The 12,277-nt window shown below is 35.2% G+C and overlaps 1 protein-coding gene across 2 annotated transcripts; it reads right to left on the bottom strand.

Annotated features, from left to right (window-relative positions):
• Window positions 1-1,496: 1,496 nt before the first annotated feature.
• On the bottom strand, window positions 1,497-10,792 carry LOC143580694 (translocon at the outer membrane of chloroplasts 64-like). Of its 2 annotated transcripts, XM_077063649.1 has the most exons (14): window positions 10,438-10,792; window positions 9,068-9,220; window positions 8,858-8,982; window positions 8,639-8,764; window positions 5,738-5,920; window positions 5,282-5,426; window positions 4,434-4,602; window positions 4,149-4,283; window positions 2,493-2,693; window positions 2,238-2,365; window positions 2,120-2,171; window positions 1,899-1,968; window positions 1,646-1,769; window positions 1,497-1,611 (listed from the first exon to the last, which is right to left on the bottom strand). In XM_077063649.1, exons 1-13 carry the CDS (start codon window positions 10,641-10,643, stop codon window positions 1,687-1,689), a joined length of 1,776 nt encoding a protein of 591 aa, XP_076919764.1. In that variant the 5' UTR covers window positions 10,644-10,792; the 3' UTR covers window positions 1,497-1,611; window positions 1,646-1,686. The 2 variants fall into 2 exon arrangements, with proteins under 2 accessions (XP_076919764.1, XP_076919763.1); XM_077063648.1 differs by having other exon boundaries at window positions 1,497-1,769.
• Between the last annotated feature and the right edge of the window lie 1,485 nt (window positions 10,793-12,277).

The following is a 12,277-nucleotide window of genomic DNA, read 5'->3' as shown; positions in this document are numbered from 1 at the left end:
TTATTCATTTATGCTTTGATGAAATTTGAGAAAAGTAGGGTCCTACTAGGGACACCTCACAACCCCCTATACGCGGGGGCATATGGCTATATGAGGGCCTATATGGCTATATGACATATATGGGGGGCCTATATGCTCCGTATACGGGACGTATTGGTGAGTTTTTTTTAACAAAAATGGACGGTGTCCCTAGAAAACCCAAAAGTATTAGATCTATATGATAATTCTTTCTTTTAATATAGTAGTTAGTTGTTTGTATTCTTTTTTTCTTTAATAAATAAGGCAACTACAAACATTTAATGTTTTTTTCGGTTTCGCGGTTACTATTATACAACATAAATCGTTTTCATAAACGACTAATTCAACGTAAAGTGTGTGTATTTTTTGTTTCTTTTCAATAAGGTGCTTATAAAAACAACGTATTTGTCAAAAAGTCTTGTTAAAAAATATTTATCAAATAGCCCAATGGGTGTAGTTAAATAATTTCAACCATAATGGATTATTGGAACCAACCAACATGTTTGAGTTTGAATTATTTCTTCCAGTTATTTAACATTTTTGTCTTCACTTGTGAAAACTAGCTAGCTCCCTTTGGAGAAATTAATGTTAAAACAGTTTTGGAGATGGGTTGTAGGCCATTAAATAGAGTACCAACCGTTCATTTATTTGGACTATTTGATGTCGATGTCTAAAAGAATAAAAGGTGTAGATGTTATTTTGCTTATTATTTTACAACGCCACGTCAGCGCCACATCATACTATACTTTACTTCATTATTTTTTACAATATCATGGAAATGGTCACCAATTCACCACTTCTCTCCATTCTCAAGTAAAATAATAATATTTATATAACTAAAATAAGAATTAAAAATATATATAAATTATTAATGTAAATAAAATTAGAAATTAAGTAATCAATAAAATTGTACAATTTAAATGAATTTAAGTAAAATTTAAATTAAATAAAAACAATATTACGTTCATTTAATTTAATAGAACTAAAACTAAAAAATAAATAAAAGGTTAATATAATATAACCCATCTTTTACGATATCTGTTTCTATACATCTCCACCATCTCTATTGGCCTTTTCTCTTTGCAATTCACCAAACCAAACACCCTCAATCTTCTCTACTTAAAGCAATTTTGTTATAGAAAAAGAAAAGAAAACCAAAGCTTTCAGCGGTGTTATGAGCGGTGAAATATCCACAACAAACTTACCGCTGGGCGGCAACAAGATGGTTCGCCGCCGGCACCGCCAGCCACCTCATCTTTTCAACGGCAAATCGAGCTCCACACCTGATAGCCTAAAGATGATTTGATTCTATGTGCATTAGTTACGAAAATATGTTCTTTGCTACTTTATTTTATAGCAAGTTAGTGAAATATGACACGATTTATGTCATGTTTTGATATATAAAACTAAGTTACTGAATGACCGGACTGTTGAATATGTTGCTAACAAAGAACACATGCAGCAAACAAACTAATAACTTGAATGAATTAACAAAAAGTTTTTTAAATATATAAAACACATACAAAGGTAACAAAACCAATAACATCTGAGTTTGTATTCCTGAATCAAAATTGACCTATCATATTACATCATAACCTCCCTTCCATTCCATTCCATTCCATTTCATTCAAAACCCTGCGCCAGCAGACATCGCTCAACCATCGTGTTCTATTGATAATATTTCGTTAGCCTGTCGGCAGACATCGCTGCTCTTTTGTTGGTTGGCTCTAGAACAAGCGCGTACCTAAAATCTGATACAAACCAACATCTTTTATCATACCATTTTCTGTTATATTTGATTATTTTCGACAGTTTCAAGAACTAAACTACTTTGGTTGATAGTAAGTCAAAAACTAAATTAAAAAGTGAACAAAGTCTACCTTCAATTGCTTCTTTGTAAAATCCAAGCATCTCCCGTGCAGTTCCTCTTCTTAAGTACGCCTTCACATTCTGAAAATTAACAAATCCAACTCAAACTGGTATATACATAAATCCGCAAACTTGTTTTTATGTTCTGCAAGTGATTATATCACATTGCATTACCAAAGTTAAATAATAAACGGCCTGCTATTTCGTTTTTTACAAATGAGAAAATTTTTACCTTTTTATCAAGATTGATAGCTTTGGTACAGTCTTCTTCAGCTTGATGAAAACTGAATGAAAATACAAAATGTCAGAAAACTAATAACTTATCTTTTGCACAGAACACGGAATAATACCTATGCAATTCCAAATATGCTGCAGCTCGGTTATTAAAATAAGTTGCAGTGTTGCTATTGAGTTTGATGGCGTCGGTATAAAACGCAATCGCCTTCGGCCAATTTTTTACTTTGAAAGCAGCGTTACCCTATTGGTTCACAAAAATAAACCATGTATTATATATCCATATATAAGACAAATTACTGATAATATACTGAAAATAACATTGAGCATCTATTACACAGCAATGTGAATCATTCAATAGTGTCGATTACCTTTTCTTTGGCGGTTTCAGCAGCGGCTTCCTTGCTGACATCTTTGGGCGATTTTGACTTTCCAGCTTCATCAGCTAACTTTTGTACCAGAGATGCATGCATGGTCTGAAGTGTATCCAATAGAAAACGATCACCCCCGTGTTTTGCCAACAATGACACCGAGACAGGGTAGTTATCATACAATCCTAATGGTACTACCACCTGCATTAAAGTAACAATAACAAAATAATCAACTTATTGAGCTCATCAACTGAACAATTTTCACTACAGCCCAAATACAAACAATGCCATAAATATAACATCAAATTATAGCTATTAAAAATCCAAGGCGTGAGTTGGAAGCTTCGAATACATGAGGCATTTGGTTTTAAGAAAAATAATAAAAATAAGACACTCGAATACATACATACAGAAAAGACCTCTAGGTGCAACTAAGAGAGCTGTATGTACATCTAAAGGCAACTTAACTCCATATACTGTGCACGTACAAGCAGTCTATGCATGATGTACAAGTAGTTTATGCAGGAACTTTCTTAGGAAGCTATAAACCCTAATTTAAAATAAGAACAAAAAAATAAATGAATTAGGAAAACGAACGATAACAAAAAACCAGGTTTGTAATTAAAGGGTTTAATCCTAATCAGGTAGTGGATTCGTGATAAATCAAGAGGTTAAAGATAAACAATGTTTTGGTTTAATTATTGAGTTAAGTCCAGATAACTTAACTGTTAGTATTTTATTTAAATGAATTATGTTTATCGGGTTGGGTTGTTTTATCATTTAAATAGAGTTTGAGTTGGGTTGAGAGTGGTATGAGTTTATTATAAATGTGTTCTTTGCACATTTGAGGCCTGATTTCCAACAGCAATCATATTTGACACGGTAAAATATTTAAAACTTTTGCACAAAATGGGTTCGCTTCAACCCAGCCCGACCCATCTCAAACTCTTAAAAGATTTACACATATTGACCTGAACACCTTGGAGCACCTCGCGCTTTTTTAAACCATACAACAAATATAGCTTGATATTTTATTGTCTACTTATATTTAACTTTCTAATAAACACCCCATCAATCACAAACCATAGTACATGAATAAGAGTGTAAACAAGCAAGCCGCTCGTAAGCTACTCGAGATCGGCTCGCTATAAGCTCAAACCGAGACGAGCTTAAACAAGCTCAAGCCTAAAAGTAAGCTTGTTTGAAAAATGAGTGTGAGCACAACCTTCAGTTATCGAGCCCGAGCTGGATTGTGAGCCTAATCAAGTCTATTTTTTATAATTTTATACAACTTCTATTTAACATTTACCTACCTACCTACATACATACACATACAATCATACATACATATCACACACACAATAAAGCTCAAAATAAACGAGCCAAGCTTGAGCTTAAACACTACTCACGAGCGAAGCTTTAGAAATAAAGCTCAAAACGAACCGAATTCGAGCTCTCAAGCTCTTGCAAGTTAAACTATCTAAGCACGAACCGAGATGAGCTTGAGCTCTGCTCGTTTACACCCCTATACATGAACACATTCCCTTATCTTTTTGTCCATGTTTGTGTGTTTGCATATGTGTGCGTGTATGTGTGTTTATGTTTGTGTGTGTGTGTGTGTGAGAGAGAGAGAGAGAGAGAGAGAGAGAGTTTGACCTGACAGCAACCCGATACACTTGCTAAAACCGTGAGGGAAAATTCAGTCAGAAGATAGTCTTGTGATGAAAGCTCCTTCGCACCAAGTTTAGGAGGAGGACTGGAAACTGTCGGGATCACAAGAACTCCATCATCCTACCCACAAGTATGTATTATCCAACCAATACCAATGCATAATATTAAAATCAGTCAAAAGAGCATCTGTTATTATTATATAAATCAATCACAGTAAGAATGATTCATTCATATAATAAAACAAAGTCAAAATAACCAAGTAGAAGATACCTTCAAAAGAGCATTTAGAGCTACTCGCAACTCGTTTTTAATAGCTTTGAAACTTTCAATATCCTTGTCCGACAACTCTGGTTTTTCTTGTACATGAGCTGATATAAAAGGGTCTAAAGTTGGCTTCACCGTGTTAATCCAATCAAAGTGATTATGGCTAAATTCATGCCTGCGTTCAAAGATTTCTATTAATAACTTCAATGAATCCGTTTGTTGCATCATTTATGATTCAAATTTACACTTATAATTGCAAGTTCAGTTCATTATCGTCGTTTTAATTTACGGCTTTTTTTAATACTTTTGTGTTCTTATGGCATATTTATTAGTTGGTTCCATTTCTCATTTGTTTGTTATTGTACGTGATATATTTTATTATCATGCATATAGCTTTCTTATTCAGTACTATCATTCAACACTTCACTAGAAATAATTAAAATGAAAATTTTATTTTTTTAGATATAACAGAGATGCCTATCTTGACTCCTTATAATGAACCAAGTTGTGTGTGCGGGTCAAATGGTAAGTCCTTCAAAACTTTGCTAGAACTAAAATGAATCAAATTGATTTATTCAAAGAATTAGATGAATAGTATAGTTTATGTAATTATATCTAATGCAGTAACTTCTTACACAAAACAACCTAAATCTACATGATTCGTACATATTTTAAGATGCAGTAATACAGCCGAATATCAAATATTCAAATCCTAATAAATGTTTTTTGTTCTTCAAAACCCATGCAGAATTCTTGCATGCAAAACTAACTCTACAACGTGGACAAAATTGTCAAATGAAAGAAAATGATGAACAGAAAAAAATACGTTCAGAGCAGTATTAAATTTACATTACCTCCTTAGTAGGTGCATAATGTTAGCAAGTGACTTTAGAGAAGAAAATTTAGCATCACCATTTGACTTGTTATAATCAAGTGCTTTCAGGCTTGGAACTCTTGAAGCAATGTAATCACTCAGTATTTCATGCTTCAAAACTTGCTCTGCATAACCCAAAAATGGCACATGTGTTAAAAATAAGCAAGCTGTGTAACAAATTAAAACAGATTCAAGTCAAAATGTGCAACTTTCTAAGATCCGATTGGGTTGACCTAAAACAATCCGTTTACCAATTTTCAATAAATAAGTCATGTACTAGATGTGATTCAGACATCGATTATTTTGATAGTAATTTTTTTTATGTCACCCACTTGAACGATTAACGATCGAAAGTAAACCTGGATTGCTATAATTATTAGATGGAAGAGGAAGAAAAACATATAATGAAGATAATAAAATAAGAGAATGAACATACTTCCAAATAGATTTTCAGTTGACCTGATTACCACCTGGGTCAACCTATTGATAGGAACTTTTGATAGTTGAAAAAAGTCATCAGCAATAATAACATTCCTAGGGTTCCTTTGGCCTGTAAATGATCCTTGTAGCAGCACTTGTCCTACACGATGCAATATACTGGGATCCGTGGCAAACCATCCTGAGAGCAATTTGTGTAAGTTAGAGATAAAAATAACAGATATTACTACATTACAAATAATATTGTAACTGTTGAAAAAGATGTCATATTTTAATTTAAATGTTATAAAGACGCATAAAAATATCCTTTTTGGCCATTTCATCACTAGTTACTTAAATACTGAACATATTGACATGGACAAAACATATTAATTTTCATTTCTCACAATACAATCCCCTAAATTGAAGGTAGCAAAAATGTCAGTTTCAAAACATCACCACACATATCATATAACAATTAAAATGCACAGTGTGCAGCGTGTAAAAATGAAATATATGTCTCTGCGTGAGTGCACACAAGTGTGTGTGTGTGTATGTGGGAAGGTGATAGAAACCAGAAATCTAAATTACGGGAACTAAGATAACTAGCCACATTCGAGATAGGCTTGATCTCCGATTAGCCAATTCGAGATGGCAAATCTCCAAATACAAGGTTGATAAACCCTAATTTTAATTAACAATAAACATAGATATCCATAACCATAATCTCTACACTATTATAACAAGAAGAAAGGTAAAAACCGTCCCATGATTTGCTCCTCTACTTTTGGTAACTGAATAATTGAGTTGACCCATTTTTTGGTAACTGTTTAATTATGTTGACTGCTTTGTGGGTACGCATCAATACTTCCCGCCCGGAGAAACGACTTGTCCTCAAGTCGAAAAGAAGGAATTTGGCGTGCCAAGCAATAAGCCATTCAATGGTAGCCGCACTCGCTTCATATACCCGCTTCATAGAGTGTGGCATATCATTGTAACTCCAGCTTGAATTTGGTAGCCAAGCGATAAGCCATTCAATTGCATTCTTACCGACATCATAGACCCATGGATGAGCTGAAACGGGATGTTGTTGAAGGTAGATTTTCCAATTTATATCCTGAAGAACCGTAAGTGTGGTGGGTATCATCGCTGAGGGCCTTGTAATAGATCCATTAGACCTGCCACAAGGAATTGATAAATTGTTTGTAATGGCGTGTAGGCTGATTTCAACCAAATTGTCATCATGATTCTCTTCCTCTTCCTTTGCTGGACAAGTCTTAACTTCTTCATCTGCAGCCTCTAGCATTCAAAATATTTTCGTTTTACATCGGTGACCGGTAGTTGAAGGTGCAAAAGAATCAGGTAACAGCCTCGAGTGGTTCTGTCCCAACTTGGATTCATATTCTATAGCAAGTCTCATAGCACTGTAAACCGTTTGAGGCTTATGAATTCGAACCTCAACTTTCAGCTCCTCTTTAAGCCCATTTAAGAATACCCCAAGTAGGCAATTATCGAGCCAATTAGATACCCTGGCAGCCCGTTTGGCGAATTCCAGCCTATACTCGTGAACGGTGCCAGTTTGGTTAATGCTACAAAGATGCTCATCAGGGTTCTGGAATTCAACGGAACCGAATTGTTTTTGCAGAACATGAACCAAATCATTCCAAAAAACAAGAGCTCGTTTGGGAGACAACCACGAGTACAAATCCAAAGCTTCCCCCTCGAGATGCGCTAGAGCGATATCAACCCGTTCATCACAAGGAATTTGGTAATAACGAAAATACCTTTCAGCCTTCAAAATCCAATCACTTGGATCGCCAGAGGAGAAGGTTGGAAAATCAATTTTGTTGTACGAACGATGGTTTCGGTTGTGGTTCCAGGAGTTATCGCCGACTTCATATCTTCCATAACCACCGCCGGCTTTGTCCTTAGACGTGCCCTGTGATTTGAGTGCTGCAATATCGTCCTTTAGGGCTTCCATGGACTCAAGTCGAGTCGCTATAACTGCCAACTGAGCAGCGATTGTATCATGATGAACATCACTGCCTTCCTTCTGGTTATTCCGGGTATGCACTATCGTGTTTCCCGGCAATGGAACCATTGATAGAAACCAGAAATCTAAATTACGTGAACTAAGGTAACTAGCCACATTCGAGATAGGCTTGATCTCCGATTAGCCAATTCGATATGGCAAATCTCCAAATACAAGGTTGATAAATCCTAATTTTAATTAACAATAAACATAGATATCCATAACCATAATCTCTACACTATTATAACAAGAAGAAAGGTAAAAACCGTCCCATGATTTGCTCCTCTATTTTTGGTAACCGAATAATTGAGTTGACCCATTTTTTGGTAACTGTTTAATTATGTTGACTGCTTTGTGGGTACGTATCAGAAGGTTTTACGCAGAAGACAGTAATCTTGCAAGAACAAAAAAACAAAATAGATCACACTTTCTCAATCTTTAAAATACAAGAAAATGGTTAAAATGTAATGTTTGTTCATCTCGTTTTAATATTTTAAACAAATACAAAAACAAAATCCGTTTGCTAATAGAGCCTACACAAGTGTTGGTATATTTCCTACGCATGCATAAGAAAACGTTAATATGCGAAAAAGAAAATATATACAAATTAGCTTTATGGTTTTTTATGTATTTTTCATAGACATTTGTATGTAAGAAGTAGAAGGTTCAAAAATACGAACCACTGATAAAAAAAATAAAAAAGAATAAACGATTTAGGTTTGTTCTTTTTGTCCTCACAACAATCACTCTTCTGTAATGAACCTCACCCTATATATATGTGTATGTTTGTGTGTAAAGGAGTGTGGCTCTGATATTGACACTCGAGAACATGTTGAAGATACATATAAACTTTATGTGTATATGAAGGAATAATGAAAGAGTTCATACCAACGGTATCAAAACTTGTTGAGACAGGAATAACGCCCAAATGAGAAACAGCACCATATGATGGACGAAATCCAAAAACACCGCAATATCCAGCCGGTTGCCTGATCCCACCAACAGTGTCAACACCTTTAACAAATTGTTAAAAGCCAATAAGTGCACAGACCCTTAAAAAATGAAACCATAAACCGCTTAAAAACAAAATCTGGTCGCAAATCATACCCAAAGAAAAATCAACAAGTTTTGCAGCAACAGCAACAGCAGCTCCACTGCATGACCCTCCTGGTATCCTTGCAGGAGCAACAACATTGGTAGGTGTACCATAATGTCTATTTTCTCCACTTATCCTGTAAAACACATGCCACAAAAAATATAGGTTTAAAAACATATATTCTGATGTAACAAATAGGTAACCAATTCACAACAACTAACCCAAATGACATGTCATCCACCACAGTTTTTCCAACACATGTTGCACCTCCGTCTACAAGAGCTGAAACAACAGCAGATGTTTGTGAAGCGGCTTCATGTGTCCTTTGCCAATCTGGATTACCGAACCCAGTAACAAACCCATTGATATCAAATCTGCAAAAGATTACAATTCACAATTGCATGAAGAATAAAACGAGAAATACTAGCATAAGCTTATAATATAGCTAGCTGCATCCTATGCCCAAATAATAGCATATTGTTTCTTATACACATGAAACTGAAATGACTAAACCACTGGGAGTCTTTTATATAAACGAAAAGAAAGAGCTGATGTAGCAGCAAAAAGGACTAACCAATAGGTTCGGTTTTGGGTCAAAACACATGATTAGCAAGAGTAAAAAGTGGCCGATCGCATTGACCGGAACACTTTTTGTCCTAAACTTCTAAATTTTTTATTCGCCAAATAAAATTTCTAAATTTATGACTATTTCAACAATAATCTGATAATTACACAGCATCTTGACTGTTGGTTAACCTTCATCTTTTGTCAGCCGACTACAAATTTAACATCAGTATCTCCTAACTGTTCCATACACTACTGTTCCACGTCATGTTTACCATATTTACCTATAACAGAAGTCCAATACAAATAACAAGTCTACATATACAGGTCATGCATCCAATACAATAATAGTCACTAGTGAATAGTGACGAACTTATGTTCTATAACCTTTTCAGAGGTCCATAAGCAATAGCCAAATATAACCAAAAATAACCGATAACCGTATTAACCGACAATCATTTTTCGGTTACTTTGTACCTTTGGTTAACTAAACCGAACCATTCATATTTTCATACAACTCCAGCTTTTATACCTCCATTTCATGTTTTATACCACCATTTCATGTATAAAAATATCTCTATTTCATGTATTTATACATTCATTTCATGCCTTTATGCATCCATTTCAAGTAAAAAGTTAAACCAAATTTGACTTCGGCTATTAACCGAACTGAACTGAAAACCATAAAAATAACCGAATCAACCAAACCGATTAACCAAAAACTGATTGGTTAATTTGATTGAGGCTAATCTCTAGGTCCATAATTTAATGAATTTATATCAATTTTCAAGTTAAAGTAGCAGCACAGCAAAATAAACCAAACTAATACATTAAAACTCCACAAAAGCCTAATTAGTAACCAATTCTGATATAAATTCACATTAGGTCTAACACAAAATACTAGTAGGTTTCACAAATACCAGTATATCACCAGCTAGGTTAACAATAGCAATAACAATCAATAAACTAAAGCTGTTCATGTTCAGTTAATAATAATAATAATAATAATAATAATAATAAGGCATACAAGTCGGATACGGCAAACGTGAGTCCGGTGAGCGGATGAGGTGCTTTGGGCGGCGCCGGTTGCGGCGGAGGAAGAAGCTGAAGCTTCTCAACGAATGCTCCGAAATCGACTTTGACGGCTTTTTTAAGCTTTTTCGTCATCAACAGTATTCCGGCTAAACTCAGGCCAAGCAGTACCCATAGATTAGGCGCTGATGCTGATGTCATCTTTGGTTTGGTTCACGAGTAAATATAATAATAATAATAATAATAATAATAATAATAAGATAGATTGTGGATGGCGGATTCTCCACAAAAACGGTTGAAGTTTCGTGGAGAATTGGTAAGTGGTTTAAGTAAAAGAGGATAACACAAGAGGTGGTGAGTACAATAGGTATAACAGAAGATAAACGAGACCTCAAAAGTTAATACCAGTAGATTGGTCGGGTTGGGTTAGAACGGGCCAGTTTAAAAATAGATTATTTTGATTCGAGTAGAATGGGTATGAGACAAGATGGGTTAAATTAAAATTCTTATTACTAAAAAATCAATCAAATATGATAAACTGGTAAAGGTAGGATACGTGGAGGCGTACACTTCTATACAAAGAAAATGATCTACAGTACGGAGAAATGTTTTTCCAGAGTACTTACTTTTTCTGACCTGCTCGGTAATTTGGTCATGTCTATTGTGGTCGGCTTAACTGGGTTGTAAGTTGATATGGACCCCATCATCGATTAATGGCGTGGACTTCCAGGTTAATTTAACATGCAACCAGTAGTGGACCTAGGAAGACAATAGGTTTTGGTGGGTCAAGAGGGGTGATTGCAAAAGTTCAAAGGGTGGAGGCGCTCGGGGTTTTTACGTGTGTATTACATTAAATTAACTACTTTTAAGGTGCCCTCCCCTAACCCTCTTAGGAAGACAATAGGTATGTGATATGCCCCTACGTGCAACTTGATAAGTGGCGTGTCTCTAGAGCTTCCATGTGGGGAGTAACATATAATTCAATGCTTTTGGCGCCAATTTAGCCCTTACAAATTACAATTGTCGATAGATTATTATTCTGAAAGTTAAAGCTCCTCGTGTTATAAAGAAGATCCCAATGAAAGTTGTGGAACAAGACTTTCATGGTGAATTTAAATGGTGGCATTACGATGAATGTACCGGGGAAGCTGTCAATGTGTTGGGGAAAGGAGCTGAAAAGAAGTTCATCAGAGATGTGGCTAGTTAATTGTTCAAAGAAAAATATCGAGACTCAGTATGATTATTAGATCAGATGGAAGAATAATCAAGACAATGAGTTAGCCTTGCAATTTTAAAGAGTTGTTCGTGTTGTTATGCTTTTGGTACTCATGCGTGAAGTGACTAGAAGATCAAGTGGAAATAAACAAAGACAAAGCACAAGACAATGGGAGTTTGTTAATGCATGATTTTGATATGTCTTGTACTATGTGCCTTATTAGTCTAGTTTGGAATGTATAGGGACCTTTTATGTAATTTATGTAAAGCCGTCGGCTCATACGCTTAAGAGTCTAAGCACAGGAGGCTTATACGCTCATTTTGGATGCCATACGCTAGGGTTGTCAGCATATAGGTGGTTCAAGAGGCGTTTGAAGGCTTGAAGCCTCATTCCCTGAAGATGTCAGCGAATGGGACCATACCCTCTATATATATGTAAACTTTATGAGCGAATGATAACTTTATGCATTTGATTTACACTATGAACCTCATTATATTGTCCAAATCTCTCCATACACACACACACTACACACATATACAAACTGTATTGATCATGTTATCATCTAATACTTAATCTACAGACTAGATCTGGTTAAACGTATGTGTCTTCAAATTTGACA

This window comes from Bidens hawaiensis, unplaced genomic scaffold (genome assembly GCF_021521415.1).
Source record: "Bidens hawaiensis isolate Kalapana, Puna unplaced genomic scaffold, B.hawaiensis_p1.1 tig00030549_1, whole genome shotgun sequence".
NCBI classification, from domain to species: Eukaryota; Viridiplantae; Streptophyta; class Magnoliopsida; order Asterales; family Asteraceae; genus Bidens; species Bidens hawaiensis.
Note: the sequence above shows the minus strand (reverse complement) of the source record. Positions and strands in the feature narration are given on the sequence as shown.